At 45.9% G+C, this 27742-nt stretch overlaps 1 protein-coding gene and 1 long non-coding RNA gene across 2 annotated transcripts; one reads left to right on the top strand and one right to left on the bottom strand.

Annotated features, from left to right (window-relative positions):
• Positions 1–3878: 3878 nt before the first annotated feature.
• ADRB2 (adrenoceptor beta 2) lies at positions 3879–7796 on the bottom strand. Its single transcript, XM_055324760.1, has 2 exons — positions 5798–7796; positions 3879–4348 (listed from the first exon to the last, which is right to left on the bottom strand). Exon 1 carries the CDS (start codon positions 7665–7667, stop codon positions 6420–6422), a length of 1248 nt encoding a protein of 415 aa, XP_055180735.1. The 5' UTR covers positions 7668–7796; the 3' UTR covers positions 3879–4348; positions 5798–6419.
• A 212-nt stretch (positions 7797–8008) lies between these two features.
• On the top strand, positions 8009–23891 carry LOC129509329 (uncharacterized). The gene is made up of 3 exons (XR_008664337.1): positions 8009–8379; positions 19983–20082; positions 20772–23891. It is a non-coding gene; the product is annotated as an uncharacterized LOC129509329 (long non-coding RNA).
• Positions 23892–27742: the final 3851 nt, after the last annotated feature.

Below are 27742 nucleotides of genomic sequence, written 5' to 3'. Positions count from 1 at the left end.
GGTAGAAACACAATTGTACCCATTCTGTAGGGTTAGGGTAAGCACTAAATGAGATCACTCGCAAAAACCACCAAGCATGATACCAAGTTCATAGTATCCCTCTGGAGTTCATAGTCATTATTCTCCCAAGAGGTGCTCTGTGGATAGAAATCTGCTGTTATACTTTTCATATAGTAGGTATTGGTCACTATGTAACTTGAATGGACTTATTTTAACATAAATCAACTGGCTGGGTTGGAGGCATTTAACGATGCAGCAAGAACCTCACCCGAGGAGTTTAGTGATTATGCCCTGAAAGCAACTAGAGCCCATTTGCAGAAAGCATGCTTTCAAAGAGACAAGTACGGCAACACCTTTTTGTCAACTAGCAAGGAAGAGAGGGGACATTCTGTATAAATGACAGAATTTATCTCCGTAAACTTATTCATCAGAATGTGATCCTTGGGGATCAAGGGAACTTTAGAATGTTAGAAACACTTGGGGGAACTTGCTAGAATGCAGATTCTTGGGCCCCCGCTCAGATTTCCCAATCCAGATGCTCTGGGAGTGATGGTCCTCTGTACCCCTAAAGTTTGAAAACTGCTGGCCGCTTCTATTGTCAGGCCAGTTATGATACCTGGATTATATTATATATAAAAGATATTCAAGGAGGCATTTGCAAAATTATTATCAGTGGGATCAAAGTTGTATTCATAATCTAATTCATTTTCGTTTAAAAATATACCTATACGCATTGCATCGCCATGCTTAGGACAAAGACTGGAAGCATACACGACACATATAAGAATGGCTCTCTCGAGGTGCTAATGTTATGTGTGATTTATCTCATTTTGTGATTTCATATACTTTTAAATGTCCTACAAAGAGCATCTATTACCCTTCTAATGAGAAAAAAAATAAAATGTGCTTTTGAAATAAAAGCATTGCGGCCAGATGTGCCGCATCAAATACTTCCTGAAATCTTACAGAATTCTGGAAAAAGGAAACACAAGATTCATGGAAACCAAACTATCTCTCATCACAGATGATGAAAACAGGTCTAGAGAAGGAGAGTGACCTGTTCGAGGTGGCCCTACTGGTTAGTGGCTGGGCTGTGAGAGACCCCAGGTCTCTAGGCTCTTGGACCAGAGGGCTTTGAAGTGCTCCGTGCTTTCCAGGGACCTGCCTCCCTTTCTTCCTGCCCTGTGAGGGTGACGGAAAAACTACAGGAAGTGCACTGATTCTGAGGGTGGAGAAGTATGTAATAGCCTTTGCAGAGAGGACTTTGCAGCTCTCATTATTCTCTCTCTGGGAGTTAGTAGGTCATTTGCAAAAGGCATGGGAAGAGCAGCTGATGAAAAGGTCTAATAGTTTGGAAAACTGCTTAACCTTATTTCTCTATTTCTGGATTTCCCCCCATGGCCAAGGACTGTTGAGATCCTGATTTCCCCCGGAGGTTTCCTGTTTAGGAATGCAGTGAAACCTCTGAAATCCAGAGGAATTGGGGAGAAGGCCAGCTGGAATTAGGGAACGGTCTGAATACTTTTTAAGAACATTCAGGTCTATTGTTTTCAAGGACATGGAGGCACAGATTTGGAAGGAGCTTAGTCCAGCTCCTGCTCTGTGCAGGAACCCTTTGTACTTCACACCACACAGAGCTTTATTTGGGCTTCTCCGAATGCTTCCAATGACAGGAAGCTCACTATTCTGATAGATAACCCACTTCACTTTTAAAGTCTTTTTTCACCTGAGCGGGGAATCGACCTTCCTCTGAGCTTCTGCTTGCCTTTCGGTATTCATGTAAAATTGATATGCTCCTTTTCCCCAGATGGTCCTTAAATATTTGAAGGCAGGTATCATACATCAAATAGGTCTTCACAACATTCTCCTCTGCCAGCTGGCCACCCCCAAGATACTCAGTCATTATTTATATGACAAATGTCATCAATTCTAATTAGAATTACAAACTCGTGTCTCTACTTAGCTTCTAAATTAATGGTTATACAAACTCATACCTGAGCAGAGCTTAGAGACCACCTGCACTGGCCTCGTGATTTTACAGACGAGCAAGATGAGGTCCACTGAGGAGAACTGCCTGACCCAACGTGAGAGAGAGAGAGAAAGAGAGAGGGAGAAAGAGAAAGAGAAAGAGAGAGAGTGGAGACCTGGAACCTAACGGCATGAATTCCCAGTGCCAGCCTCTTTCACCCTGCCTCCTATTATTCATAAGATACCAGTATTTCTTAAGCCCTTGAGAGTGCTTGGGAAGTTTGTTCTCTTAGGTATTTCAAAAATGCCTCCTTCAAATGATATTTGCACTGTCAGTGAAGGAGGGATTAGAGCAGGGTGGAACTTATTGGACATTATGCTGTCCGTGCAGTCTCGTTCCAAGTGCATCCATGGCTCTCTGCTGTCCAAAGACTATCTCCCTTGCCCTAGAATGCGATAGCTCCAAATGGATGGTGCACCTCCAGGGCCGCCTAGTCCTGCCTCACTTCCCATCGGGTCTAGGTTCCCGCTCCATTTCAGAGAACTTCCCAACTTCAGAACCAAAAATGATTTCCCAGGATGTGAGGCAGGCTGCATTTCTGCTCTAGCCCATGCTTGTTTTCAAGTGTGAAATCCTCTTTTCACCTTTGCCCAATTCTCGATGAAAAGACAAAGCAAAGACTCAGAGAAACAAACTAGACACTTGGGTGATTGGTTTCCTGTCCCAGTCCCCAGCAACCCTGCAGTCACATGCTTCGAAGGGCACATTCCTCCCTGCCCCAGCCCATAGCAGCCTCCCTCTTCTCTCACCGAGGTATTGCGTTTCCAGTTCTTATGCCCGTTCTGGCATGGATTATGAGCTGCCTTGTGCTGCTTCCTGGTCTGCATGGGTTTGGACCCACGGAGACCTGGGTTCCAGTCCTGACTCTGCAGCTAGCTGGTTTGTGAGGCTTTGGAGGGTTACTTAATCTTTCCAAGCCTCTGTTGTCACATCTGTTAAGAGAGGACAATTATATTGCCTACATCATAAGGCTATCAAGATGATGTAATGCCTAAAAAGGTGTCTAGAACTGTCTGGATCATTTAGTAAGATTCCAGAAAAGGGATCTGTTTAGTATTATTAATCTTATGCTACATAAGTGTATACTCTTCTCATGCTGCACACAGTAGGGGCTGCATAAATGGCCCTGATCGATCTAGCCTGAGTTTCTTTTGGTAGTAGTTTCATCAGAAATATTCTAAGCATTGCGTGTCAAGAGTCCCCACTTCCCAGCTCCTTTTTCCCCAGATTCCTTCCCCCCAAGAGTGACCTCAGTGGGGAGGCCCACCCTGGCCTGCCACTTTGCACACCTGTCAGCTTGCATCTCAGGATAAGGTTCTCACTTGACAGACTCTGAGAACTTGCTGTCCAGGCAAAGAAAACTTTAGGATGATGAATCCAACACAAACCTTATGTAACCAACCTGTCAGCAAACAGAGGGACAGAGGGACACTGACAAACGCCTGCCTGCCTCCCCCCACTCAAAGCGCAAAACAAAAGATGACAGAAGGCAAGGGATTGAGCAGTACGTAAAATCCTGTTTTGTCAAGACCCTTAAAACTCATCGAAGTTTTTATATTAAAGGATTCCTAAAGGAACACGAATATGGATAAACGTCCTTGTACCCAAATTTTAAGTGAAATTATATTAGATGCTTCTCTAGCCAAAAGAATATAGATACAACTTTTTTTGTTGTTGTTGTTAATCACGTTTATTGTCCACAGGACTTACAACAGTGACAGAAAAGTTTACATTTTTTCTCCTTGAAATTTCTACCTGGAGTGGCTTATAATTCCTGGTGGGTTGAGGAAGCACGCATCTCTTCCCCGCTCCTCCCTGCCCCACCCCCCCCGCCTCCCCAACGCTGAGGATATCCTAGTAGACTCTTGCTGGGTAAAAGAACAATTCTTTCTCTTATCCCTATTGTGGTTATTTGGTCATTGCCTGAATTCTGCGCTAAGGACCTGAGAGCAGTAACACCCACTGACATGGGTTTGTTCTGTGACAGCCCCAGGGAGAGAAAGCTGCCACCATTGAGGGCGAGGACAGAAGTCAATGGCCATGCAGTGGAGGGAAGACATCTGTTCCAGGAATAACAGCTGACTGCTGGGTTCTACGGCTGCAGCCCCGTCTCTGACATCCTTGGCTTCTTACCTTGGGCAGGTCATTCCCCCTCACAGATTTTTCGTCTCTTTGGATGTCAAATGCTTTCTATGGGCTCTTTCAAGTCCGAGATCCTGTGAGGCCACCAGAAGGGTGAAGATTGGCTGGAGAAGCTGCCCGCACCTCTGGGTGTGGGGCCCAGAGCAGGAGGAGAATGTGAGAAGAGGCAGCAAAGCCCTTGGAGAAAAAGTAAAAGCGCTGAAGGGCACACACACACTCTCCAATTTGCCACGGCACGTCCTGAAAACTCGGGCACCTAGCTTTCTCCCGAGAGCTGCGTGTGCACCCGGACACCCATCACTGCGCTGACAGGAAGCAGAGGAAGCCAAAGCTTCTCTGGTTGGGGACCTTGGCTGGGACAGAAGGGAAGAGAGAAGTGGAGTCGGCTTCGTGAGTGGGTGAAATGGCAATGAACCTGCAGGCCGATCCTCTCCAGGCTGGCGTTGCCAAGGAGGACGGTCCACTCGGTCAAACCTGGGCCAAGCTCTGGCTCAGACACACGGGCAAAAATAGAAAGGGGGTGGGAGAAGAAATGTGTTTACTTTTGTGATTTTCCCTCATGTGCCTCTTAACAGTACTAGAATCTCTCCACAAAAAAGCAGTAGACTCACAGGCCTCGCCTGCATGGATAAACCCTACCAAACAATGCACATCCCCACAAATACAGTCAGTGTCGGGGCGGCTGGAAGGTGAGTTGGGAAGGCAGCACGGCAGGGTGGAGGAGTGGAGGGAAGAGCGCCGGCCCGGGGTCCAACACTAACCCAGTGAACCATGGAAAATCCCTCTCGGATGCTCTGCAAAATCAAGTGGCTGCCCTGTTTAGATTTTGGAAACTTGGATCTGTGGTTCTCAACCAGGGGTGATTTCACCCCTCACGGAGTACTTGGCAAGGTCTGGAGACAGTTTCGGTTGTCACAGTTCAGGGGGTGCTGCTGGCATCTGATGGGTAGAGGCCAGAGATGCTGTTGAACATCTGACCATGCACAGGACAGGCCCCCGCCCAGAAAATTACCTGGCCCGAGATGTTAACAGTGCCAAGGCTGAGAAGCCTGGCTTTATATCGAAGTGAGGAAGACAGACAGAAGGAGGAGGAAGGTTTACAATCTCGTTTTGAGGTCATGAGGTATTTATTCATCGGTTAAGTGTTTTCCAGCTTTCTCCCTACGACCAAGGCCCTTTTCGGTTCCCCTTGGAATGACAAGGGCTCTGTCTGGGTAGCTTGTGCACAAGAGCTTCTTCCTTTATCTTTAAAATGCCAAACCTGACACAGTACGAAGATCTCCACTATATATAGATCTGCAGCCAATATATGACATAAGCAGCTGTTAAACAAGTAGGACTAGAAGGTGAGCGGTGGGGGCGCGTGGAGGGACAAAGCAGATGCCTGTAACTCCGTTTCTGTGAGTCAGTGTTTCTGATGTAACAACACAGAATCATCACCATAGGACCAGCGAGACAAGCTATGCTGACGGCAGGCACAACTGCTCTGAGGCACTGGCACTGAGGGAGATACAGGTTCGCAGCAGCAGATTCAAAGGCAAAGGAAAGGGTTAAGCAATCAGTGCGTGCCATTCCTGTATCATTCCATATTAAGTCCCTGGGCAGTTATTTATTACAAATAGTTACCTGCGGTTTCCAGTGGGGGGAGGCGACCACACTCCAGTCAAGGGGTTTTGGAGAAACAGGTGCAATGAAGTCATGGTCAAACAATTTATTTACTGTAAACTTTAGACTTTGCTCAGGAACACAACTGAAGCTGCCCCTCAAATCCCTGCCTACAACAACACCCTGTTTGAGCAAATAAGAGGGGCCAGCAGAGTCCGTGTTCACAGCTGAAAGGTCCAAGATACTCAAGATCCTCCAGTGCAAGGGTGCAGGAAGAAAAGACTCCTTCACATACAGATGACCAGCAGCAATATATATTACCCCTAATACTTGATCAATGAGGTAGATCCACGGAAAAGTCATCAAAACATAGCAGCCCCAGGTCCTCTGGGACCAAAGCCCTTCAGACACAAACTTACACGTTCCATGCAAAAAAAGGAACTGAACTGTACAACAAACAATCACTCGGATATGCTTTCTCTTATTTTACAGCTTAAAAAAATAAAAAATAAAAAGGCAGAAGGCCGTCCTTCCTCCTGCACATCTCTATACAATTTTATTCTAAATTTATTACACTCAAGTTAAATAGTCTGTATAGTGTTTCGTTGCGGGGAGGGGGTTCATAAAAAGTAGAAAAGCTGCATTACAGCAGTGAGTCGTTTGTACTACAATTCCTCCCTTGCGAATCAACGCTATCGCTAGGCACAGTACCTTGACGGTCTTCCGTGCCTGGGGGGTCCTCACACAGCAGTTCGCTGTCTTTCTCCTGCCCCAGGTGACATCCACTGTGCTCCCCAGCATAGTCGCTTCTGCTGTTACTGTTGTTGGAGTAGCCATTCCCATAGGCCTTCAGAGAAGACCTGCGCAGGCACAGAAGCTCCTGGAAGGCAATCCTGAAGTCAGGGCTCCGGCAGTAGATAAGGGGATTGAAAGCAGAGTTGACATAGCCCACCCAGTTTAGGAGGATGTAAACTTCCTTAGGGATGAGGTTATCCTGGATCACATGCACTATGTTGACGATGAAGAAGGGCAGCCAGCACAGGGTGAAAGTGCCCATGATGATGCCCAGAGTTTTGAGGGCCTTGTGTTCCTTCAAGCAGAACTTGGAGGACCTCCGATGTCCGTGCCCGCTCCGCCCATCCTGCTCCACCTGGCTGAGGTTTTGGGCATGGAAGCGGCCCTCTGACCTGTCGATCTTCTGGAGCTGCCTTTGGGCCACCTGGAAGACCCTGGAGTAGACGAAGACCATGACCACCAGGGGTAGGTAGAAGGACACGATGGAGGAGGCAATGGCATAGGCTTGGTTCGTGAAGAAGTCACAGCACGTCTCCTTGGCGTAGCAGTTGATGGCTTCCTGGTGGGTGGCCCGGTACCAGTGCATCTGGATGGGCAAGAAGGAGGTAAGGCCTGACACGATCCACACCATCAAAATGACCACCCGGGCCTTATTCTTGGTCAGCAGGCTCTGGTACTTGAAGGGCGACGTGATAGCAAAGTAGCGGTCCACCGCGATCACGCACAGGGTCTCGATGCTGGCCGTGACGCACAATACGTCAATGGAAGTCCAAAACTCACACCAGAAGTTGCCAAAGGTCCACATTTTCATGAGGATGTGGCTGGCCCCAAAGGGCACCACCGCCAGGCCCATGACCAGGTCAGCACAGGCCAGGGAGGTGATGAAGTAGTTGGTGACCGTCTGCAGACGCTCGAACCTGGCGATGGCCGTGATGACCAGCACGTTCCCAAACACGATGGCCAGGACGATGAGCGACATGACGATGCCCATGCCCACCACCCACGCCTCGTTCCGCTCCTGCGAGTCTCCCTGGTCCGGCGCGTGGCTCCCGTTGGGCGCCAGCAAGAAGACGCTGCGGTTCGCGGGCTGGCCCATGGCGCGCGGGCCGGCAGGTGAGCGCGCGGGCGCCTCAGCGGGCGGACCTCGGGGGCGGCGCCGCGGGCAGCGAGCGGGCGCCGGGAAGCCTCATCCAGCTCGCGGGGTGCCGTGCGCTCGCCCCGGAGAAGCCGCCCCGGAGTGCGCGCTGCCCGTTAGGCGCCCCGGACTTTAGGGAGCTGCCCTCCGCGTGACGTGCGCCAACTTTCCGCCAATGGCGCGCGGGCGGCCCCGAGGGGCCGGGCGCCCCGCCCCGCCCGCCCGCCCGCCCCGCCCTCCCCTCGGCTCTCCCGCCCGCTCGCGGGGCCGGCCCGGGCGGGGCCCGGCCGCTGCCCGGGGGCGCCGGGCCCGGAGGCCCGCGGCTGGGGCTGGCGAGCTCCCCCGCCGCGCGCGGGGCTGGGCGCTCCCTGGGGGCCGCTACCTGTCCGGCCCGGGCGCTCTCGGAAGAAGCAGCGACAGGCAGGGACAGGCACACATGCACCCCGACAGGCAGGCTCAGACTTCTGCGGAGACACGCCCGGCCGGCGCACCCCCCAAGCACACTCGTGCGCGCGCACACAGAAGCCCACGGGCACAAAGTCACCCCTGCCCAGCAGAGCCCGGGCCAAGAAGCCAACCCAGGAGCACCCAGAGCACAGAACCAAGTAAACAGGACGCTAGGCGCTCACGTGGAGGCAGGCAGAGAGCCACAGACTCGGACGTCCCCCTCCAGGTACCGCAAACCCCTCGCTGGGGCGCACAGCACCCCCTCCCCTCCCCTCACCACACACACACACACACACACACACACACACACACACACTCACACACGAGGCACATTCCCTTTCAAACATTTGGCAGGACCACAGGAGGTGACTTCAACAGCGGCCCGATTTCCTTAGCACACTCCCTGTCAAGCACTTTGGGTGCCCTCCTTGGGAATTGGCAGGCATTGGGACACAGCATTGCACCCTCTGGATCTCACTGGGAGCTGGAGCTGGGGTATGCAGGCCCGGGTTTGGGGACCCGGAGAGAGGGTCGTGGGCTTCCATTCGTGATTCTTGGGCGTGTGCTATCACTCCCTCGTCATCTGTGGGAATGAAAATGAGTTGAAAATAGAATAATTTTCCTTTCAACCTCATCTTCTTCAGCAATCCCGCTGCCACTAGAAAAAAAAAATGCTTTCAGTCTGCCGGGTAGTGTGTTGATTTGTCGGGTTGAGCCATATGAAATTGCCCCTCTTCTGTGGCGTCTGACTTTAAAAGTGGCTGTTTCATATGGCTCAGACCATTAGAATGTGTTAACATTCAGAAAGTTTTGAAACCACAGGACAGAAGAGAATTTCTCCTTAAAAAAGAAAAAAAAAAAGTCATACCAAGCCTTCAGACTAGGGTCTTTGTCCATGAAATATTATCCTTTGCATCTGGCATATGACTTGACTGTTAAGAAGAAATTAATTTTCAGGATTTGATTTCACATGTATTAGTAGCTTCTTTGAAAGACTAAAAGTATTTCAGGCAGTGTAACCAAACATACTTTGTAGATTACATAATAACATAACAATGGCTAACATTTAGGGAACACTCTGCTATGTGCTTTTCATGCATTATTCCATTTAATCCTTCCCACAGTCCCATGGTGGGGGGAGCACTATTTTTAGCTTTATTCACAAATGGGTCTCAAAGAGAAAAATAGCTTGCCCAGGGGCACGGGGCCAGGCAGTGCCAGAGGCAGGAGGTGAACCCAGGTCTTCTTGACTCTAAAACTCATCTTTTAATCCTTTCGAGGTACTTACTATCACTTGCAGAAGGGAATGGAGGCCAGGCAAGAGACTACAACCAGAATTGGAATACTCAGGTTCCAGATCCCCTGTCCTAGCACTTTCTAGCTCACCTTCCTTAGGCAAGTCAAAAAGAGAGAGCCTAATTTCCTCCCTCTCTAAGTGGAGAATAAAGTCACTCCCACTGGGCAGAGTGAGAATGGAATATATAATAATAAATGTGAAAGTGCTTTTGCACATGTATGCACCACACAAATGTGGGTTATAAATGAAATATATAAAGGTCACTTAGTAAGTTTAGAATGTGTTGTCAGTCTTCTCGAATAGAACAAATACTTAAGGACAAAAGTTAACTTGGCTGTTTACTGTCCAAGTAAAGCTCAGAAACAAAATTTAACCTGCAATGCTCCCTTTAACTTCCTTGACCAGCCAGAGATGGTTTTTGCAAGACAAATGCCTTAAAAAGGAAATATTTCCCATAAAGGTGCAAATATTAAGTAAAGATCTATTATGCTCCCATAGCTTTCAAAATATACCCACCCCATATTTGCGTTTTCCAAAATTGGCTCTGGTGTGATGCATTTTAGGAAACGGCAGTGTCTGTTATGCAACACAGTTTCTTTAAATATACATCTAGCCCAAATTGTGGAACCAAGCCTTTTAAAACCTCCTTCCTGTTTGCGAAGCTATGGAATAAATAAGCGTATTGTTTAACCTTCCCATAACAACAACAACAAAAAGAACAAAGAAAGCCCTTTTAGGATAAACACTAATTGATCATTTAGATATACACATGAGTCATCTAAAAGTTTAACTTTGAATATTTTGGGAAACACCTTTTAAAAAAACCCACAAACACTAAATCAAAAAGGGAAGATGGCTTATGTCAACGAGGAGGTTCCAACGATGGTTTTACCCATCATCTTTCCCAAATGGACAATCTCTCCTTCTCTTCTCCTAGCCCCTGCTCACCACTTTTTTCTCCCTCCCTCCCTCCCTCCCTCCCTCCCTCCCTCCCTCCCTCCCTCCCTCCCTCCCTCCCTCCCTCCCTCTCTCTCCTTCTCTCTGCTTCATCACCAAGCTGGTAGGAATTTCAAGATGCTGTTTTCACACCAAGAGTCTTCTCCTGACCTCCTTTTAGAATTGGGCAGCCTGGTGGCTTAGCGGTTTAGCGCCACCTTCAGCCAGGGGCCTGATCTTGGAGACCCGGGATAGAGTCATGTGTCAGGCTCCCCCTACATGGAGCCTGCTTCTCCCTCTGCCTGTGTCTCTGCCTCACTCTCCTTCTGTGTCTTGAGTAAAATCTTAAAAAAAAAAAAAAAAAAAAAAAAAAAAGGAATTGGAGTAGAGAGAGTTAGTTAGAATGGGAAAGAGGTCAATAGATCATTTAGTTCATTTCCCTCCATGGTGCAATGAAGAAACTAAAGTGCAGAAGTAAGAAGTGTCTAGTCGAAAGTGGCAGGCAAGATAAAAAGATCCAGGCTTGCTCCCCGCCTTACATATGTCCAACGCAGTCACTTCATTTCACAGCAGAGGACTTTGATTGGCCCTGCTTGCTGGGCTCGTGGCATTAGAGACTTAATGCTTCAGCTGAACTTGGAAGTTCTTAGTAGTCTAAATGCACCTTGATCTGATGTAAGAAAAAGCAGGCTCTTTTATGGTGATTGATAGTGTCTAATTACATATTTTGTTCAATCCCTTAAGACATTAATTTGTCGTTTCCTGCCTGCCAAACAGAAACAAAGCAAAACACATTTTGATTTACTGAACAAATGTTTGAATAGGAGTAAGGTTCTTTGGTGCCAGGGAATGTCCTCACACCATTAGCTGGACAGCTTAGGAAAATCTTATCCTGTTCTTGGCTTAGATGAGATTCCTTCCATCTCTATGACCTGAGCAGATAAACATCTGTAGATTTCTTTCTAAATAATGGTCTTAAATGTCTTGTCTTTAATATTCTCTCTGTATACCTTCACCCCATTAAGTTTACATTAAATGAAATTAAATGTAATGTTCCGTGTGCTCCCTTGCAGAAGAGATAACTCTTACTGTTTCCTTATTTTTGAATCAAAATGTGCCCGTAGAATGCACATTTATCTTATCGGGCGCTATGTGTGAAAGGCCCCTTTGAATGTGAATAATGAGCAATTTGCTTGTAATTTGAGTTTTGGTGAAAAAGAATGAAAACAGGAACAAAACTTGGTGCCTTAGAAAGAAAAATGATTATGGAGACACCTGGGTGGCTCAGTGGTTGAGCGTCTGCCTTTGATTGAGGTTATGATCCCAGGTCCCGGGATTGAATCCCGCATTGGGCTTCCCACAGGGAGTCTGCTTCTCCCTCTGCCTGTGTCTCTGACTCTCTATCTGTCTGTGTTCTCATGGATAAATAAATAAAATCTTAAAAAAAAAAAAGAAAGAAAAATGACTTTTCAGTCATTATTCCATTTAATTACTGTCACCATCGAGTTATGTAGCTGGGTAGAATGTTTTTGGTTTTTGAGTGAAATATCTCACAGTCTGGTCAGCCCCTTACACAAGGCATCCACCAAAACTCTCAGCTCTAGCAAGGGCAAGCTCCCCACATCCTCCTGCCACTGTATATTTCTGACTATGCAGAGAGTGAACTGCAGTACATCTTGCAGCTCCGGCCCAGGGATTTTAAGTCTGCCCCCTTGAGGCCACTCAAAACAAGTTTCCTTTTTCTTCCCCAAGACCGTCCTCAAGGTTTTGGGAGAATCCCTTGGCGATCTCCGGAGCCTTCCTTTCAGCTTAAATAGCCCTTGTTCCTTTGGGTCCAGAGTCTCCTTTACCATCAGGGCAAACCTATTCATGCTTGGGTCTGTCAATGTCTAAACTTAACATCAATACCTGGAATGATCATAGAACAAGTCCTCAAATAATCAATTTGCAGTCACCGTGGCAACCAAAAAGTAAGCAGAGCAACCAGCAAAGCTTTCAGAACGGCTGATTATACCGGATGAATTTAATTTCCTGCTGTGCTAGCGTTTTATGAGAGACATGCTAATAAATTCTCCACGTCTCAGGGGGACCGAATGAGGGGAGATGGCTTAAATTAAAGCCGGAGAGACTTCAGTTGGTCCTCTGAAGGGCTACTTGGCCTGAAGACTTCCAAAGAGGCTAATCTCTACCAGCTCTTCTCAGTTGGGACTTCATAAGAGAATTAACCCTGCAAAAACTGAGTGACGCTTCTTACTAATTTTCCCAAGAACAGTACCTAGCTATTACCCACCTAGAGCTCTAAGAGAGAGGTTAAGTTGTTACATGCAATGTAAGGGATGCCTTAGGGCATAGGGCTTAATTCTTTGGCTGAATCTGAGTGGCATTGCTTGGAGTTTCCTGCAGATAGGGAATGAATGGTGTGTGATGATTAATACTTCTGTGTGATGGAAGCAGGTTGGGGCAGAGGAGGTAACATGGATGGGGGATCAGGAGACCCAGGCTCTGGGCTCAGGACAGCTATCATGTTATAAATAACCTTAGTCAAGTCACCTTCTTTCTTTGAGCCTCAATATTCATCCATGACATGAGGTTGGCCTGGGTGACATCTAAGACCCTCCTATTCTATTCTAAGCTGAACGAGCCTGTTGTGGGAAGGAAGCAAGTGGAGGGTCACTGAGGAATTGGGTTCCTGACTCTGAGGCCACCGAGGCACTGGCAGGCAAAACCCATCAATACTCTACAAAACAACTTGGCCATGCTCCCTTCCCCACGCCAAAGTTCACCATTGTGATTCTTGCCATTCCAATTAGCAGGTGTACCATTATTTGCTGAATACTTTATTGACATTGACTTCTTTCTAAAACCCAAATACATTTATTTTTAAAGAAAATTTTGTGTTGCTGCCAATGCTACACGTGGTAAACCGGTGTCATCTGCCATAAATAGAAGGTAACCATGAAAACAAAACAATGTTAATAAATTCTAGCTAGATTTTGCTGCTTGCCAAAGTTCTGAGCCTGGGGCTTGCTCTTTTTATTGAAAAGGAAGGTTAGCAAGTGCTGGGGAGATAATAATGGTTTTCTAGCACCAAATGAGGCTTTCTCCACCTATCTTAAAAGACCGAAAGAAAATTGAAAAGGGGATCACTCTTAATAGTAGTCACTGTTTTTAATGTGGTGTTACTAAAGTATTTATAAAATAATTTCTTATTCCACCTAAAGGGATCTCAGCCCCAGACTTGTGCTAATGAGATCTACCACTGTGATAGAAAAAAGCATGGGTTTTGGAACCAGATGGGTCTGGGTTCCAATGGTGATTCTGACCTTAAACCAGCTGAGTGCTTCAAGCAATGTGCTTAAGCCCTCTGGGTCTCAGAGTGATTCTTTGTAAAATGAGGATTAAAAATCCCTGAAATGGTTGTCGAGGGAATAGAAAGAATGCACGAAAAACTGGGTTTGGAGGGGAAGGGAGAAAACCAGGAGACATGACAGTAGAAAGGTCAGCATAACTTGGATGGGCTGAGAGTTGGGGAGTTGAATCAGAGGAATCAGGGCCATCACCCAGCAGGGACTAGACAAGGAGAGCAGTAGTCTAAGTGTCTGTAGGACAGGAAGTGGTGATGAATTCAGATATGGCCATATGGAATTTGCGGTTTTGACTGGACATCAAAATAGAAGTTAGAATATTATCATGATTAGGAGATTAAGAAATTTGAGGTGATGGGTCTGCCAGTGGTTGTCATTACACTGAAAGTGTTCTCTGACTGCAGTACCCACAGAAGATGCCTTTGGTGGTTAAATGAAATAATGCATCTAAGGAACTTAGCACAGAGTTTCCAAAAAAGTGTTTATCTTCATCATCATCTCCTGGATTTTCCAGCATACCTCCAATTTCAGGACATTGTATTCATTTCTCCGAGGGCAATCTTTCAAATGAAAAAATAAATTGATCTAACAGGGAAACAGAATCTTTCATATACATCATTCTACTGAGAGTAGTACAGCCTTGGGTATGGATTTTTGGGAAATGTCTTAGGTTGGATTTCCTAGCATCTGCTGTAAGGATGAGGGTTTTTGTGCAAGTGATTGATGAAGAAAGGGAGAGAAATATAAGCCAGGGAGGGGAGAGGCAAAATCGGTATGCGGCTAGCAATGACCCCGGCACAGCTTGATCCTCAGAGGAGCTCTGGAGTGACTCTGGTGCCAACTGCTTGGTTTGAAGGCCTGGTTACTCTGATTCTTAGCTGTATAGCCCTGAACAATTACTTAATCTTGTGTCTCAAACTCCTCACCTGCATATTGGAATTGTTGGTAATAGTGTCTCACAGTCCCATGGGGCTGTTAGGAGAAATAAATGAGTTCATATCTGCAAAGTGGCTAGAACTAGCTAAGCACAAAGTAAGCAGTAAATTCACTACTGGTATCAAAGTCAGAGAAGCTGTGGAAAGTTCTGTTAGCTATGGCACTCAGGAAACCGACCACGGGGAGATTGTATACACAGCCTCTTGGGCTGAAGGACTAAGTGCAGACCTCCCAGTGTTTGAGCCTCAGGAAAGAAAATGCCTGAGAATGTGTGGTGGCCCTGTAGGCAAGAAGTAAAATGAATGTGGGGATCAAGCAATGTCAACTGGAGCAGAGGAGGACATGAAGCAGGGCTGAAGGGAGAATAAAGAGAGAAAATAAAGCCGGCTGTGGCCAGGAAAGAAGGGCAGAGGAAGAAAATTGCCTTTGATCCGTTCAGGAGAGGAGGAAGGTCTTATCTCTCCAAAGCAGTGTCTTGTGCTGGGTGGCACAGAGGGAAAGATCTCACTGCACCAATGAGAGGATATCCGGATACCCCAGCTGGGCTAAGCACTGTGGGGGCAGCGAAACAAGTCCAGGGGCCAGAGGGAGAGGACCCCTGTCTTGGCCCTCATACCTCTGTGTGACTGTCCTTCCCTGGGTCTCAGTCTGGTCTTCAATCTGTCAAATAAGAAGGCTGAATCGATGGACAGCATCCAAGCCAAGTGGTTGTCAAGGGGTCTGAGAGACAGCAGGCACAGTTCTTATTAACCGTGTGTGTATTAATTATAGGAGCTGGACGTAGCACCTTATACATATCCTCTCCTCTTTTCTCATTTCTGTGTAACATTATGAGGCAGACACATTTATCCCCATTTTACAGATGAGAAAATGGAGGTTTAAAGAAATCACAGCCCACCTCAGCTAACGTGAGAGGTAAAAGGAGCAGAAGGGCTTCAAACCTAGTTCTGTCTGATTGGAAGACTGACCCTGATCCACAATCGCAGGACTCAGATGCAGAAGCCCAGCCAGTGCAAGGACTGCATGCCCAAGCTGGAGAGGCGGAAGCGCCCTGGTTGTCAGAGCCTTGCCACTGACTTTTACCAGACTGTTCGGGTCAGGAGGCAGCAGTTTCCAATGCTTATGGGAAAAAGGCCAAGTGACCAAGATTTGGGGCCAAGCATCCTGGTCACAATTTCTAAAAAGAGAAGAGAGGATGTCAAAAGTTGGAAGTCACTGGCCATGAGCTGTTGGGTTTTTCCCACATCCCTTCCTCCACTCCTAGTGCTCTTCCATTCCACCCCCTTGCCTTCTCCCCTCTTCCTGTACCAGTCCCTACGCCCAATACACACACATATGCACGTGCACATGCATACATACACACACATGCCCACACTCATGCTTGTTCAGCTTCCTTCAGCGGGACTTGCTAACTATGAGACTGGATTAGATGCTTCTTCTATTGCTTTTGTGTCACCCCACACACTAGCACTTAGCCCATATTATTATTACTCTTCATTTTGTTTGCTAATATTACTTTATTCATCTTCATGTCCCCAACCCTCCAACACAGAGACCAGAATACAGAGGGCAGGTGCTCACGACACGTGTGCATGTGCACACACACACGCACACACACATTTACCTAGACATTCTTAAAGTAGCAGAGGAACATTACAAAGTGAACAAGTGAACAAAAGTCCTTGCCTTTAAGAAACTCAGATGCTGGGAAGGGAGGTTGGTACATGAACTTCACTTCCATGTAATGGAGTAAATACTGTGACAGAGCTAGGGAAACTAGCTCGGTACTCTGTCTCCCCAGGTAAACACTGAGGAGGAGGCCTAGGGAAAACTTCCAAAAGAGCAGGCGAGCAGCAGATAACAAGGAGTCTTTAGCCAAGAAAGTAAGGTGATTCTTAAAAAGAAGAACTAATTTAACAGAGCTGTTTGGAGGGTAATTTGGTAGAATTTACTAAAATGTAAAAAGTATATATCCTTTCATCTAGCAATTCCCTTGCTTGAAATGTGTTCCTTAAAATGTCGGATGTTTTACCTGAACGTCTAGTTTCAATTTTGTTTGTAAAGGAGAACAAAACAAAACCAATTGTTCAGAAAGGGGAAATGATTAAGTAGACCAGAGGAAACACATAATCATGATGGGTAATCATTAAAGAGAATGAAGTAGATCTAAATGTGTAGACTCAGGAGCTTGCACCGTATTTTATCACTAAGGTAGAAAAGCAAATTCTATACCAGGCTGTATAAACTTATTTCAGTTGTGTTATGTTACAACCATATGTGTGGGAGTTTTAGGTATCTTAGTTACTACTGGCAGATCCTGCTGAAAGCCCTAGGGGGGCAGAGTTAGCACTTAAACATGGTGCTGCTTCTCAAGGATTTACTGGAACATGGTGAAGATAAGGAGGATAATGATATGACAGGGTGTGTGATAAAGGCTATAAAAGAGGTTCAAAATAGATCTGCATGGACAGAAGCCTGGTCTTGTTAGTTTGTGACAGACGGTGAAGATAAATCAGAGTTTCATTCGGTTGGTGGCCATAAGCTGGGCGTGGAGGATAGACGTGACTTTGGTAGTCAGGTGGTAGTCAGGTCACATGGAGAAGAAACATGTGAATGGATGAAGATGTGGGAAACTTTGAACTGTGCTTGAGAAACAGCAATTATTCCTGAAGAGTTATGCCACCTGGCCCGTGGGTAGGGGAGCTGTAAGGTGAGATGTGGGCTATGTATTTTGGAAGTCTCAAAATGTCGGGATAAGGAGTTGAGGTTTGGAGGAAATCATGGAAGGGGGTGGGACAGGCCATGAAGGCCACAGTCCAGGAAAAAGCCCACCATGGGATAAAGGAGACCATTTCACAGAAGCGTGCCCAGCAGCCCTTGCCAGAGGGGTGGATTAGGAAAGAAACCAAGGCAGCAAGGGAGTGACATGGTGCTGCCCCTATGGCTCTTTGCTTGGTGCCAGGTCTTTGCTTCCTCATTTGTAAAGCAGTTTGGACTCTTCTCCTCTCTGCCCCCAGACCGGTGGTGAATCAAATGCACAAATGTGTGTGACTGTGGGGCTGGTTGCCAGGAAAGGGCTGCTTTCCTATAGGGACTGTGTTTATTGCTGTCAGAAAATACAGGACAGAGCTCAGCAAGAGGAGAGTTCAGGCTGCCACAGGGGGAGGGACGTGTGACAAGCTGTGGGAACATATGGGGTGGTCATCTGGGCCACAGAGCCTGAGAGGAAGTGAGTGGATCTACATGCAAAGTCCAGAAACAAGAAGAAACCATTTCTGATCTACCACACTGGCAAAATTTAATGCTTTACAAAAACCCAGGGTTGAGGGGGTGCCTGGTGGCTCAGTGGTTGAGCCTTTGGCTCAGGTTGTGATCCCAGGGTCCTGGGTCAAGTCCCACACTGGGCTCCCTGCACGGAGCCTGCTTCTCCCTCTGCCTGTGTCTCTGCCTCTCTCTGTATCTTTCATGAATAAATAAATAAGGTCTTAGAAACAAAAAACAAAAAACAGGGTCGGAACAGGACTCAGGAATATGCGGTCGTCACATTTTACAGTTACGCAGGTATTGTCCTAAGCACACAGATCTGTACAACATATATGAAAAGGATGGTCACTGCAGTTTAGCATAATAAAAAAAACCAAAAATCTGTTTAACATAATATTGTTTAGTGCAGTAAGAAAATAAAAGCTGGAAATAAGGCTACATAAATTAATGTATTGACCTACATGGATTATTATGCAAATGCAGATATGTAGCAGCTTTATTCATAATTGCCAATTTATTCATATTCTGGAAGCAACCAAGGGGTCCTCCAGTGGATAAACTTGCATATTCAGACAATGGAATCTTATTCTGCACTAAAAGGAAATGAGCTATTAAGCTATGAAAAGATGTGAAAGAGGGCAGCCTGGGTGGCTCAGTGATTTAGCGCCACGTTCAGCCCAGGGCGTGATCCTGGAGACCCGGGATCAAGTCCCACATCAGGTTCCCTGCATGGAGCCTGCTTCTCCCTCTGCCTGTGTCTCTGCCTCTCTCTCTCTCTCTCTCTCTCTCTCTCTCTCTATCTCTATATATATATATATATATATATATATATATATATATATATATATATAATAAAATATTTTAAAAAGAAAAGATATGAAAGAAACATAAAAGTGTATTACTAAGTGGAAAAAGCCAATCTGAAAAGGCTACACACACTGTTTGGCTCCAACTATATGATACCCTGGAAAAGCCAAAATTAGGGACAGAATGAAGAGACCAGAGATTATCAGAGGTTAGTGGGAAGGGAGGAATGAAGAGGCAAAGCTCAGTGGATTTTTAGGGCAGTGAAAACTACTCCGCATGATACTATGATAGTGGATATATGTCATTGTACATTTCCTGAATTCTTTAGATTGTGCAACCCCAAGAATGAAGCCTAATGTAAACCATGGACTTTGAATGATTATGATCTGTCAATGTAGGTTCATCAACTACTACAAATGTACCTCTCTGGTATATATATGCGTAGGGCAGGGGGTGTATGGGAAATCTCTGCACCTTCTCCTCAACTTTGCTGTGAGGCTAGCAGTGCTCTAAAAACTAGAATCCATTATTTTAAAAAAAGAGGAAGTTTTGTACCAGCTGGTATGAAGCAATATCCAAAATACATTTTAAAGTATAAGGGCTCATTGTACAACAGCATAACATATCCTCATTTGATAAACCACAGTGTGTGCCATCTACTTAACAACACAAATATGTATCAATAGGGTGTTGTGTAAATTTTAAAAAAAATGCGTACGGCTGTACAATGGATTTTATCCTGCAGTTCAAAAGAATGAGATAGATATGTGTGATAAAGATCTCTAAAAGGTCTCTAAGATACTAAACGAAAAGGGTTGAAACAAAAGTAGTATGTATATCACCTTTCTGTATAAATAGCATAAGTTTTTATTTTCATAAGTATACTCTGGAAAGACTTTCAGAAAGTTAGCAGTGTTTACTATAGGGGACTAGTGACAGGGAGATGGGGCTGGTGGGGAGGACAGGACAGTAGGCTTTTACTTTCGTCTTTCACTCATCTGTTCTATTTGATTTTTCACTATGAGTATGATTTTTTTAAGTGTAATTAACATACATTAGTTTCAGGTGTACTATCTAGTGATTCAACAATTCTATACAATTCTCAGTGCTCATCATGCTAAGTGTACACTTTAATCCCCTTCGTCTATTTTACTCATCCCTCCATCCTGAGATGTGTCCTATTAGAAAGTGTAATTTAATAATACTTTTTTTTTTTTTTAAAAGTGTTGCTCTCGGATTTCTAGAATATACTGTTATGGCCACAGAGTTCTTCCTCATGACTACCCTTCTCTGGTGAAGAAGCTGAAATACAATTTAACCAAACGTGAGTGATATTAATAATAAGTCTTGTCTATGGAGGCCAGGGGTGAAGGTGGGGAGAGAACATGCAACAGATAGCAGCCAGGATATAAAAGTAGACATTGTTAGAATTTTTAGTAACTCCTTGAAGGGGGAAGAGGAAGGATGTGAGAAGAAACCAGAAATGAAAATAGAAATGGCAAAAACTTGAACAAATGAGGAAGCCCTATGAGAAAAGCCTAAGCTTGCCAAAGCTGTTTCTGGGGCCTGGGTTCTCTTTAGAATGTACGTGTGTGCACATCTCTGACTGTGTCTGCTCATGTGACCCTTTTTGACAGTCCAGGGGCTTAGCAGGGGGAGGCATCATTCTGCCTCAGAATCGGGGTGCCCCTCTGGTTTGCCCAACTCGGTGGAGCCGAGGGGTTCCTCAATGCAGCCTCAGACAGCAAGGAGCCTGGTGGGAGGCCCTGGCTCTGGCTGCCGCACTCCTAACTCCCTTCTGTCTCCTGCTTCTGCGTAAAATTAGGTTGTACAGGTCTTCCTTTGCTAAAAAGATACCCACTGATAGTCCAGCTCTTTCACGGTCCCATGGGGAAACTGAGATCCACGGTGAGGAGGGAAACTGAGAAATATAATGGGGGGGGGGAGGCCTGAGTCAGAGGCCAGGGGTTCTGATTCTCAGTTCCCTTACAGCTTTTCATTCTTACATTTTAGCTGAAACTGAAAAGAAGACGAGAAGACCTGGGGCGAGCTGAAATTTCAAAGGCTTAAGTTGAAAGAGAATGTTCCTGGGGGGTGGGGGTGGGAGGGTGGCCCGGAATATTAGACTCACAAAAAACCAATAGGGAGAGAAAAGCATTATCAAGGAATTAGAATGGACAAAAGAGGAAAAGTGAACCGAAATATTTTTGAGGATAAACTGGATCCTAAAATGGAAACAATGAATTGAAAGGCAGGGTTTAAAAAAAAAAAAAAAAAAGCTGGTGCAACCAGCAAATATGTTTTGATCGCCCGCCACGGACGGCACTGTTGGTTCCCTGACCGGCTGAGATCCTGGCCTCGGCGGGTTTGCGGCCTGGCGGCCAGTCGGGCAGTTGGCACCGAGCAAGAGCACGGATCCGCTTCTCCGAGCTCTTGTTGGACGTGCTCTCCTGATGGACGCGGCAGTTATTGGCCAAGTGCAGCAGCGTGTGATGTGCCCCGTCTGGCATAACAAAGATGTTGGCCTCCGCCTCTGGGAGGTTCCCAGTGCAGAGAGTGGAACCGGCCGCGTCGGGGAGGCCGGGAGGGGAGAGACCTAAGGCCTTGCTTCCTGGTTCTGATTACAGGAAAGTCGGGGAGAGCCTGGTAAACACAGCAGCCCCGGAGGGTTGCTAAGAGGGAAGGAGAAGGACGTAGGGCAGAGGCGCCCAGCTGACATACCCATGCGCTGAGGGAAGGGAGGGCCGGTGGCGGCCCACCTGCTCGCCCAGGCCCTCAGATCCCCAGATTCCTACACCGAGGAGGGGCCCAAGGCCCACAGGCGGGCAGGGGCTCACCCAACATCACCCAGCCAGTCGGAGGCAGTGCTGGCAGCGGAATCCAGGACTCTTCCCATTGCCCCATCCTGCCACACTGAAGGGACAGCCCAGTGGTTGATTAAATGCAGGATGTTCTGGAGTCAGGCTGACCTGGATCTGTACCCTGCTTCTGCCACTTGCTGGTGGTCTTGTGATCCTGGGAAGGTTTCTCTCTTCACCTGGATGTCTCCATCTGTAAAATGGGGACCGTGATTGTCATTACTGGGATGGCTTCCCTCCACCACAGCCATCCTTGCTTCCTTCCCTCCTGTGTGTGCCATTGCCCCATCAAAAGGTGGCGTTTATCTTTCACCCTCTTGGATCTGGTCTGACTTGTGACTACCGCGACCGGCGACTACAGCCGACGTGACACTGTGGCAGTTCCAGAGCAAGTCTTTGTAAGGACTGGCAACTTCTGCCTGTGTCTCCTGAGTTACTTGCTCTGGAAGAAGAACTCCACTGAATACACGAGCCAAAGACGGCCATGCAGAGAGGCAGCTCAAGCAGGCTGGGAGGTGGAGAGGCTGTGAGGAGAGAGATGCTTCTGCCTCTCTTCCAACTATTCCAGTGTAGCCTCAGCCTTTGGATGACTCCAGCCTCAGGACCCTGGGACTGCAGATGCATGAGAAGCTCCAAGCAAAACCTACCTAGCTGAGCCCCTTCCACAGTCAAAAGAGGTAATCGTACATTGATGTTTTTGAAGCCACAAAGGTTTAGGGGATGCTTGTTACACAGCAGCGATAAGGGGACCACGTGCTTACTGAGGCTATTCGTGGATCCATGAGACAATTATGTAGAATAGAAGTGGAGACACATGAAATATGAATAAATGGTAGCTTTTTATTTTAATGGACTAAATGCAAACAACAAACTCCAAACACCTCCATCAATCTCTACTAAAAAGCACATCACAACATCCCTGAACGATGCATTTGCAGACCACACAGAATGATCTTCCTTCTCCATTCACCTGACAGTCTTTGAAGACAGCCCAGCCCCTACGCCCTGCTCTAGCCACACCAGCCTCCTCAGACCTTCCTATGAGTCAGGTATTTGCACATGCTGTTCCCGGTGCCTAAAAGCCTTTCCTTCCCCCTGTTTACATCTTTACTGCTTACTCATCCCTCAGCTGAATCATCATTTCCTCTGGAAGTGTAGGTCGCCACCCTCTGGGGAGAGGGGCCCTCAGAATACGGTGCCCCTCTCCTTCCAACACTTATCTCAGTTTTGCACCTTTGCATGTATTCGTGAGATTATGCAATCACCATCTTTCCCAGAAGACTCTCAGGGCAGGGACAACATTGATTTCATTTGCCTTGGCTTATCCCTATATCCCCCCAAACTAGCCCCAGTTGGAACCCGGCCACATGTGGATCCTCAGTAAATGCTATCAGTGAGCCAGCAAGTCAGCTCCCACTTCCCTTATGCCTTTTCTTCTTCATATTGAGCATCTCTAGTCCCTTTGGGGTGTAGGACTTGGTTTCAGCTTCATTCCTCTTCCTTATGCTCAGCTTCTGATCTAGGCTCCTCAGCCCGTAGGTCCTGCTGTCTCATCACCTTTAGGACTCTACCTTCAAGCCCTAAAACCTGAGGCTAATTTAGTCTTTCTGCTATTTTGGAAGGTGGCATTTCTAATACTAAGAGGTTCCTCTTCCATGGTCATCTGTTTCTAAACAAGGCAGTTTCTTCCTCAGACTTGAACACTGGGTACCCAGGGCTATTGGCAACAATGCGATGAGCATGCCCTTCCCTGCATCAATTCTTGCAATACCACACCCTCTCTTTTTTCAGCCTCCCTCTCCACTGCCCCAGCTAGAGCACCAATCATCCCTCATCTGGAATGTTCTCTCTCCCTCACACCAGCTGCCTCAGGAATTTCCTGAACTACAAATCTGCTCCTGTTACATCCCTGCATAGACTTCCAGTGAACCCTGCCTACATTCGTTGTCTTTAGCAGAAGTTGCAAACTGGTGGCCACCTCTGGCCTATAGAGGTCTTCAGCTTGGCCAAGAGAGTTGAAAGTAATGAGGCACTAATGTTTAAAAATTGGGGACTTATAAAATTCCAGATGCTCAACTTCTCTTAAAAATATCAATGTGTGGGCAGCCCCGGTGGCGCAGCGGTTTAGCGCCGCCTGCAGCCCAGGGCGTGATCCTGGAGACCCTGGATCGAGTCCCACATCGGGCTCCCTGCATGGAGCCTGCTTCTCCTTCTGCCTGTGTCTCTGCCTCTCTCTTTCTGTGTCTCTCATGAATAAATAAATAAATACAATATTAAAAAAATATCAACGTGTGTGTCAACTATACCTCAACAAAAAAGAAACAAAGAAACAAAAAGTAGGCAGATAAAACCTCAACATACAAAAATCAATTTTGCATTTCCAGTAAGGGGAGGAAAGACAGAATATTGAATAAGTGATGTTGGAATGAATGGGTAAAATTTGGGGGAGAAGTTAATTTAAACTCCTGTATTATATCAGATGTAAAAATTAATTCCCCACAGATTAAGATACCAAAGATAAAAAATAAAACTATAACAGTACTAAAGGGAAAAAAATACCAGAGATCCAGCCACATTGGAGACATGGAAGAATGAGTTGAAGCGAAGGAGTCTGGGGGGCACAAGGTTTTGAGTTTGTCGTAGTTCACACCATTCCCTAAGGACCCCCATTTTCCCCACCAGTGGTCAGCGGTTATTCATCATTGCATTGCATGGCCAATCCCAGCTGTTTCACCAGTTATACTTCCCCCCTGGTTTCCCTCGGTCCTTACATTGCCACCCCTATCTGGCATAGGAGAATTCTCAGTTTCTGAGTCTGTTAAGAAGTAGACAAGAAGGAAAGAAATACAGAACACTTTCACCAGCCAGTCCCTCTTAGTCCAGAGCCATGTGTAATTCAGGGAGAAAATGTAATTTTGTGTGGGGGAAGAGCGAGATTATAGTCAGTCTTTATTTTCTCCTCCATGCTTTCCCAAATTTCCTACATTAAACATGCTTTCCTTTTGCAAAGCTAGGCTGAAAGATGGGATGTCCCTGCAGATTTTAGCTCTGTCTATAAAATTGAGGGTACTTGGTTTTCCTTCTATAGCTACTTGTACTACTGGATCTGTTATCTAAGTAGTGGCTTCTTACTGCATACTACCATCAGCTCATAAATCAAACTAAATTTAAATTACCTTTTACTTCTCTTTCTTGTAGTTCTACTTTTTTGAGGGTAATTGTTACCCTCAAAAGGTAACAGTTGGCTTATCGAGGTATAAAACGTACATATAAGTGCAAACACCTTAAGTAAATTTAACACATTTTAAGAAACACAATTCAATGCTTGGTGCATTTTTATAAAATTACCACACTCTTGCAAATGGCACCAGCTCAAGAAAGTACTTGTGAACACGTAGCTCTTTTGATCCTTATGATCTTGAGAGGGAGGCTGACTTGCAGGTGAGCAAATTAAGGCTCACAGGAGGCCAAAATAAATGCCTTGCTTTAACCCTCTGAGCTGGCATGCAGCTGAGCTGAGACTTGAACTGAATCTCCCTGCACTGTGATTAGACTCCCAACAAGGCCATGGGAGGCAGAGAGCAAGGACCATGTAAGAGGACTGGAGGAAATATTGTTGCTGTGAATCAGACACATGTTAGACTTACGCCCATGCGCACCTACAGCATAGGCTCTTCTCAGTTGCCTCCTCTTGACTTGCTCCTCCCTCTCCTCCCCTACACTCTGCACTTCAGCTCTCTGTTCCTTTAACTGAATGTGAAACATTCCCCTTCTTGGCTGTTTTGGAATTGCCATACCAAAGGTTTGTCTAAGAGAGTCACCAATTGGAGAAAGGCACCTCTGGCTTCCTTCCTCTGCCTTCTTTGTTTTTTTTTTTTTTCTCTGCCTTCTTTGGAGCATGTAAACAGTAGCTGGAGAATGGAAAAAAAGGAAATGTCGTGTTTATTTGATGGCTAAAGCCTGTGATAGGGTCCTCTGAGTGACAACATCATTCAGAAATCCCCAGTAGCTCCTGGGTAGCTTCTGTCAAATCCACACTCAGACTAGCAAAGGCCCTTAGAGGCCATCTAGTTCCTTCTCTCTGCCATGAATGGGGAACCAGAAGCTCAGAGGAGGGAAGCTGCTCACCCAGGGTAAGTCAACCTGAGGCAGAGCTGGGATTGGAAACTCATTGGCAGGAATCTTTCCTAACTTTGTGAACTCGATAATTTTTGCATTGGGTTCTTTGCTTGTGCTGGTTATGTGCCTATTACCCTCTCTGCCCTGTGACACTGGGGCTGGGTGTCTGGAGGTTGCATTGCCCAGAATTCCTTGCTGGGTGTCTTGATGTTTCCCTCTGACAACAAAGGGCCATCCTAGCTCAATTTCTGTAATTTTCTGCACACCCTGCCTCAGCTGTGGGTGTTCTCCAGGGCAGAGGCTTGAGCCACAGCCGCCATCTGAGATCTAAGCCTTGGCCCATGCAGGGCACTCTCTAACTCTTGCTTTCTGCTAAACTTTCCATTCCCCTTCTGTTCCCTCCATCTTAGAGGTGGTAACTATTTCTCACAGTTACTCTTATATGGATTTTCTTAGCATTCTCTTTTTGCTTTTGCAACCATCCAACAACTGCAATCAATTCTCTGTATTAAATGCCTGTTATTTGAAATACCTAGCATGGTGTGTGATCTTCATGTTAATCCTAACTGAAATGTTGCTTAAAAATATTTGCTTTCTAATTTTTGCAGCTTTTTTCTTCCATCTATCCATAGAAACATAAAATAGGTGATGCCCAGGATATGGGAAGAGATACTAGCATTCGTTAATACAACAGCTATTTACTTAGGATCCATCCTGGTTCTGATACTCAATATTCAGTCATCCTTGTCCATGAGGGATTTGAGGTGTTTCAGGGAGTTGGGTCAGTAAGCAGGCAGGTAAAGTGCAAAGTGATAAAGGCTATGAGCATGGAAGCACAGGGCCCATGGGAGAACATGAGAAAGGCCCTTATACTGAATGGGTGAGTTGGAAAAATATGAGGGAGGATCTTCCCAAACTAGGAATATCTAACTGAGAGATATGTCGGAGTTTATCAAACTGGTGCATGTGGGAGATCTCTGGGAGAGATATTATGGACAGAGATGATATGAAAACACGTCAGGGCCTATTATAGATCATGTTATGTTGAAAATGTATGTTTAAGTTCTAACTGCTAACATCTCAAAATGTGACCTTACTTGGAAATAGAATTGTTACAGATATGACTAGTTAAGTTAGATGAGGTCACATTAGAGTGAGACAGGCCCCTAGAATATGATTTGTGTCCTTATGAAAAGGGAGAAATTTGGTGGCAGATATATGCACAGGGAAAAGGCCATGTGAAGATGAAGGCAGAGATTGAGGTGGAGCATCTATAAGCCAAGGAATCCCAAAATTTGGCCAGCAAACTACCAGAAGCTATGAGAGAGGAACAGATTCTCCCTCACAGTCTCAAAAGGAACGAACCCTGCCAGCACCTTGGTCTCAGACTTCTAACCTCTAGAACCAGGAGACAAAATTCTGTTGCTTAAGCCACCCAGTTTGTGATAGTTTGTTATGGCAACTCTAGCAAACTAACACATGGCCTAATCATGAAGGGTATTATAAGGCTTGTTAGTAATACTGTACATTTAATGAGCACTTACATAACAGGATCTGCTTTATAAGAATCTAAGTGCTTTATAGGAATTAACTCATTTAATTCTCATGACGAGTTAAGAAGTACTATTATTATCTCATTTTGACAAATAAGTAGAATGAATACAAAGAGTGTAGGTGACTTGGTCAAGGTTACCCAGTTAATAAGTGATGTGATGAGTCTGGGCTTTGAATTGAGATTGCAAAGGAATATCTAACCACTGAATGATACTACTGCCCCGTGAAAGGTTAGATTTTTTACTTCAAAAGCGATGCCTATTGGAGAATTTTTAAGTTCGGCTTATGGAATTATGGTTTACAAAAACTTTACTGTCTTTCAGTATGTAGTTCTATGGATTTTTTTTAAAAAAGATTTTATTTATTTATTCATGAGACAGACACAAAGAGAGGCAGAGACATAGGCAGAGGGAGAAACAGACTCCCTGTGGGGAACCCAATGCAGGACTCAAT

Source organism: Nyctereutes procyonoides, unplaced genomic scaffold (assembly GCF_905146905.1).
Source record: "Nyctereutes procyonoides isolate TBG_1078 unplaced genomic scaffold, NYPRO_anot_genome, whole genome shotgun sequence".
NCBI lineage: Eukaryota > Metazoa > Chordata > Mammalia > Carnivora > Canidae > Nyctereutes > Nyctereutes procyonoides.
Note: the sequence above shows the minus strand (reverse complement) of the source record. Positions and strands in the feature narration are given on the sequence as shown.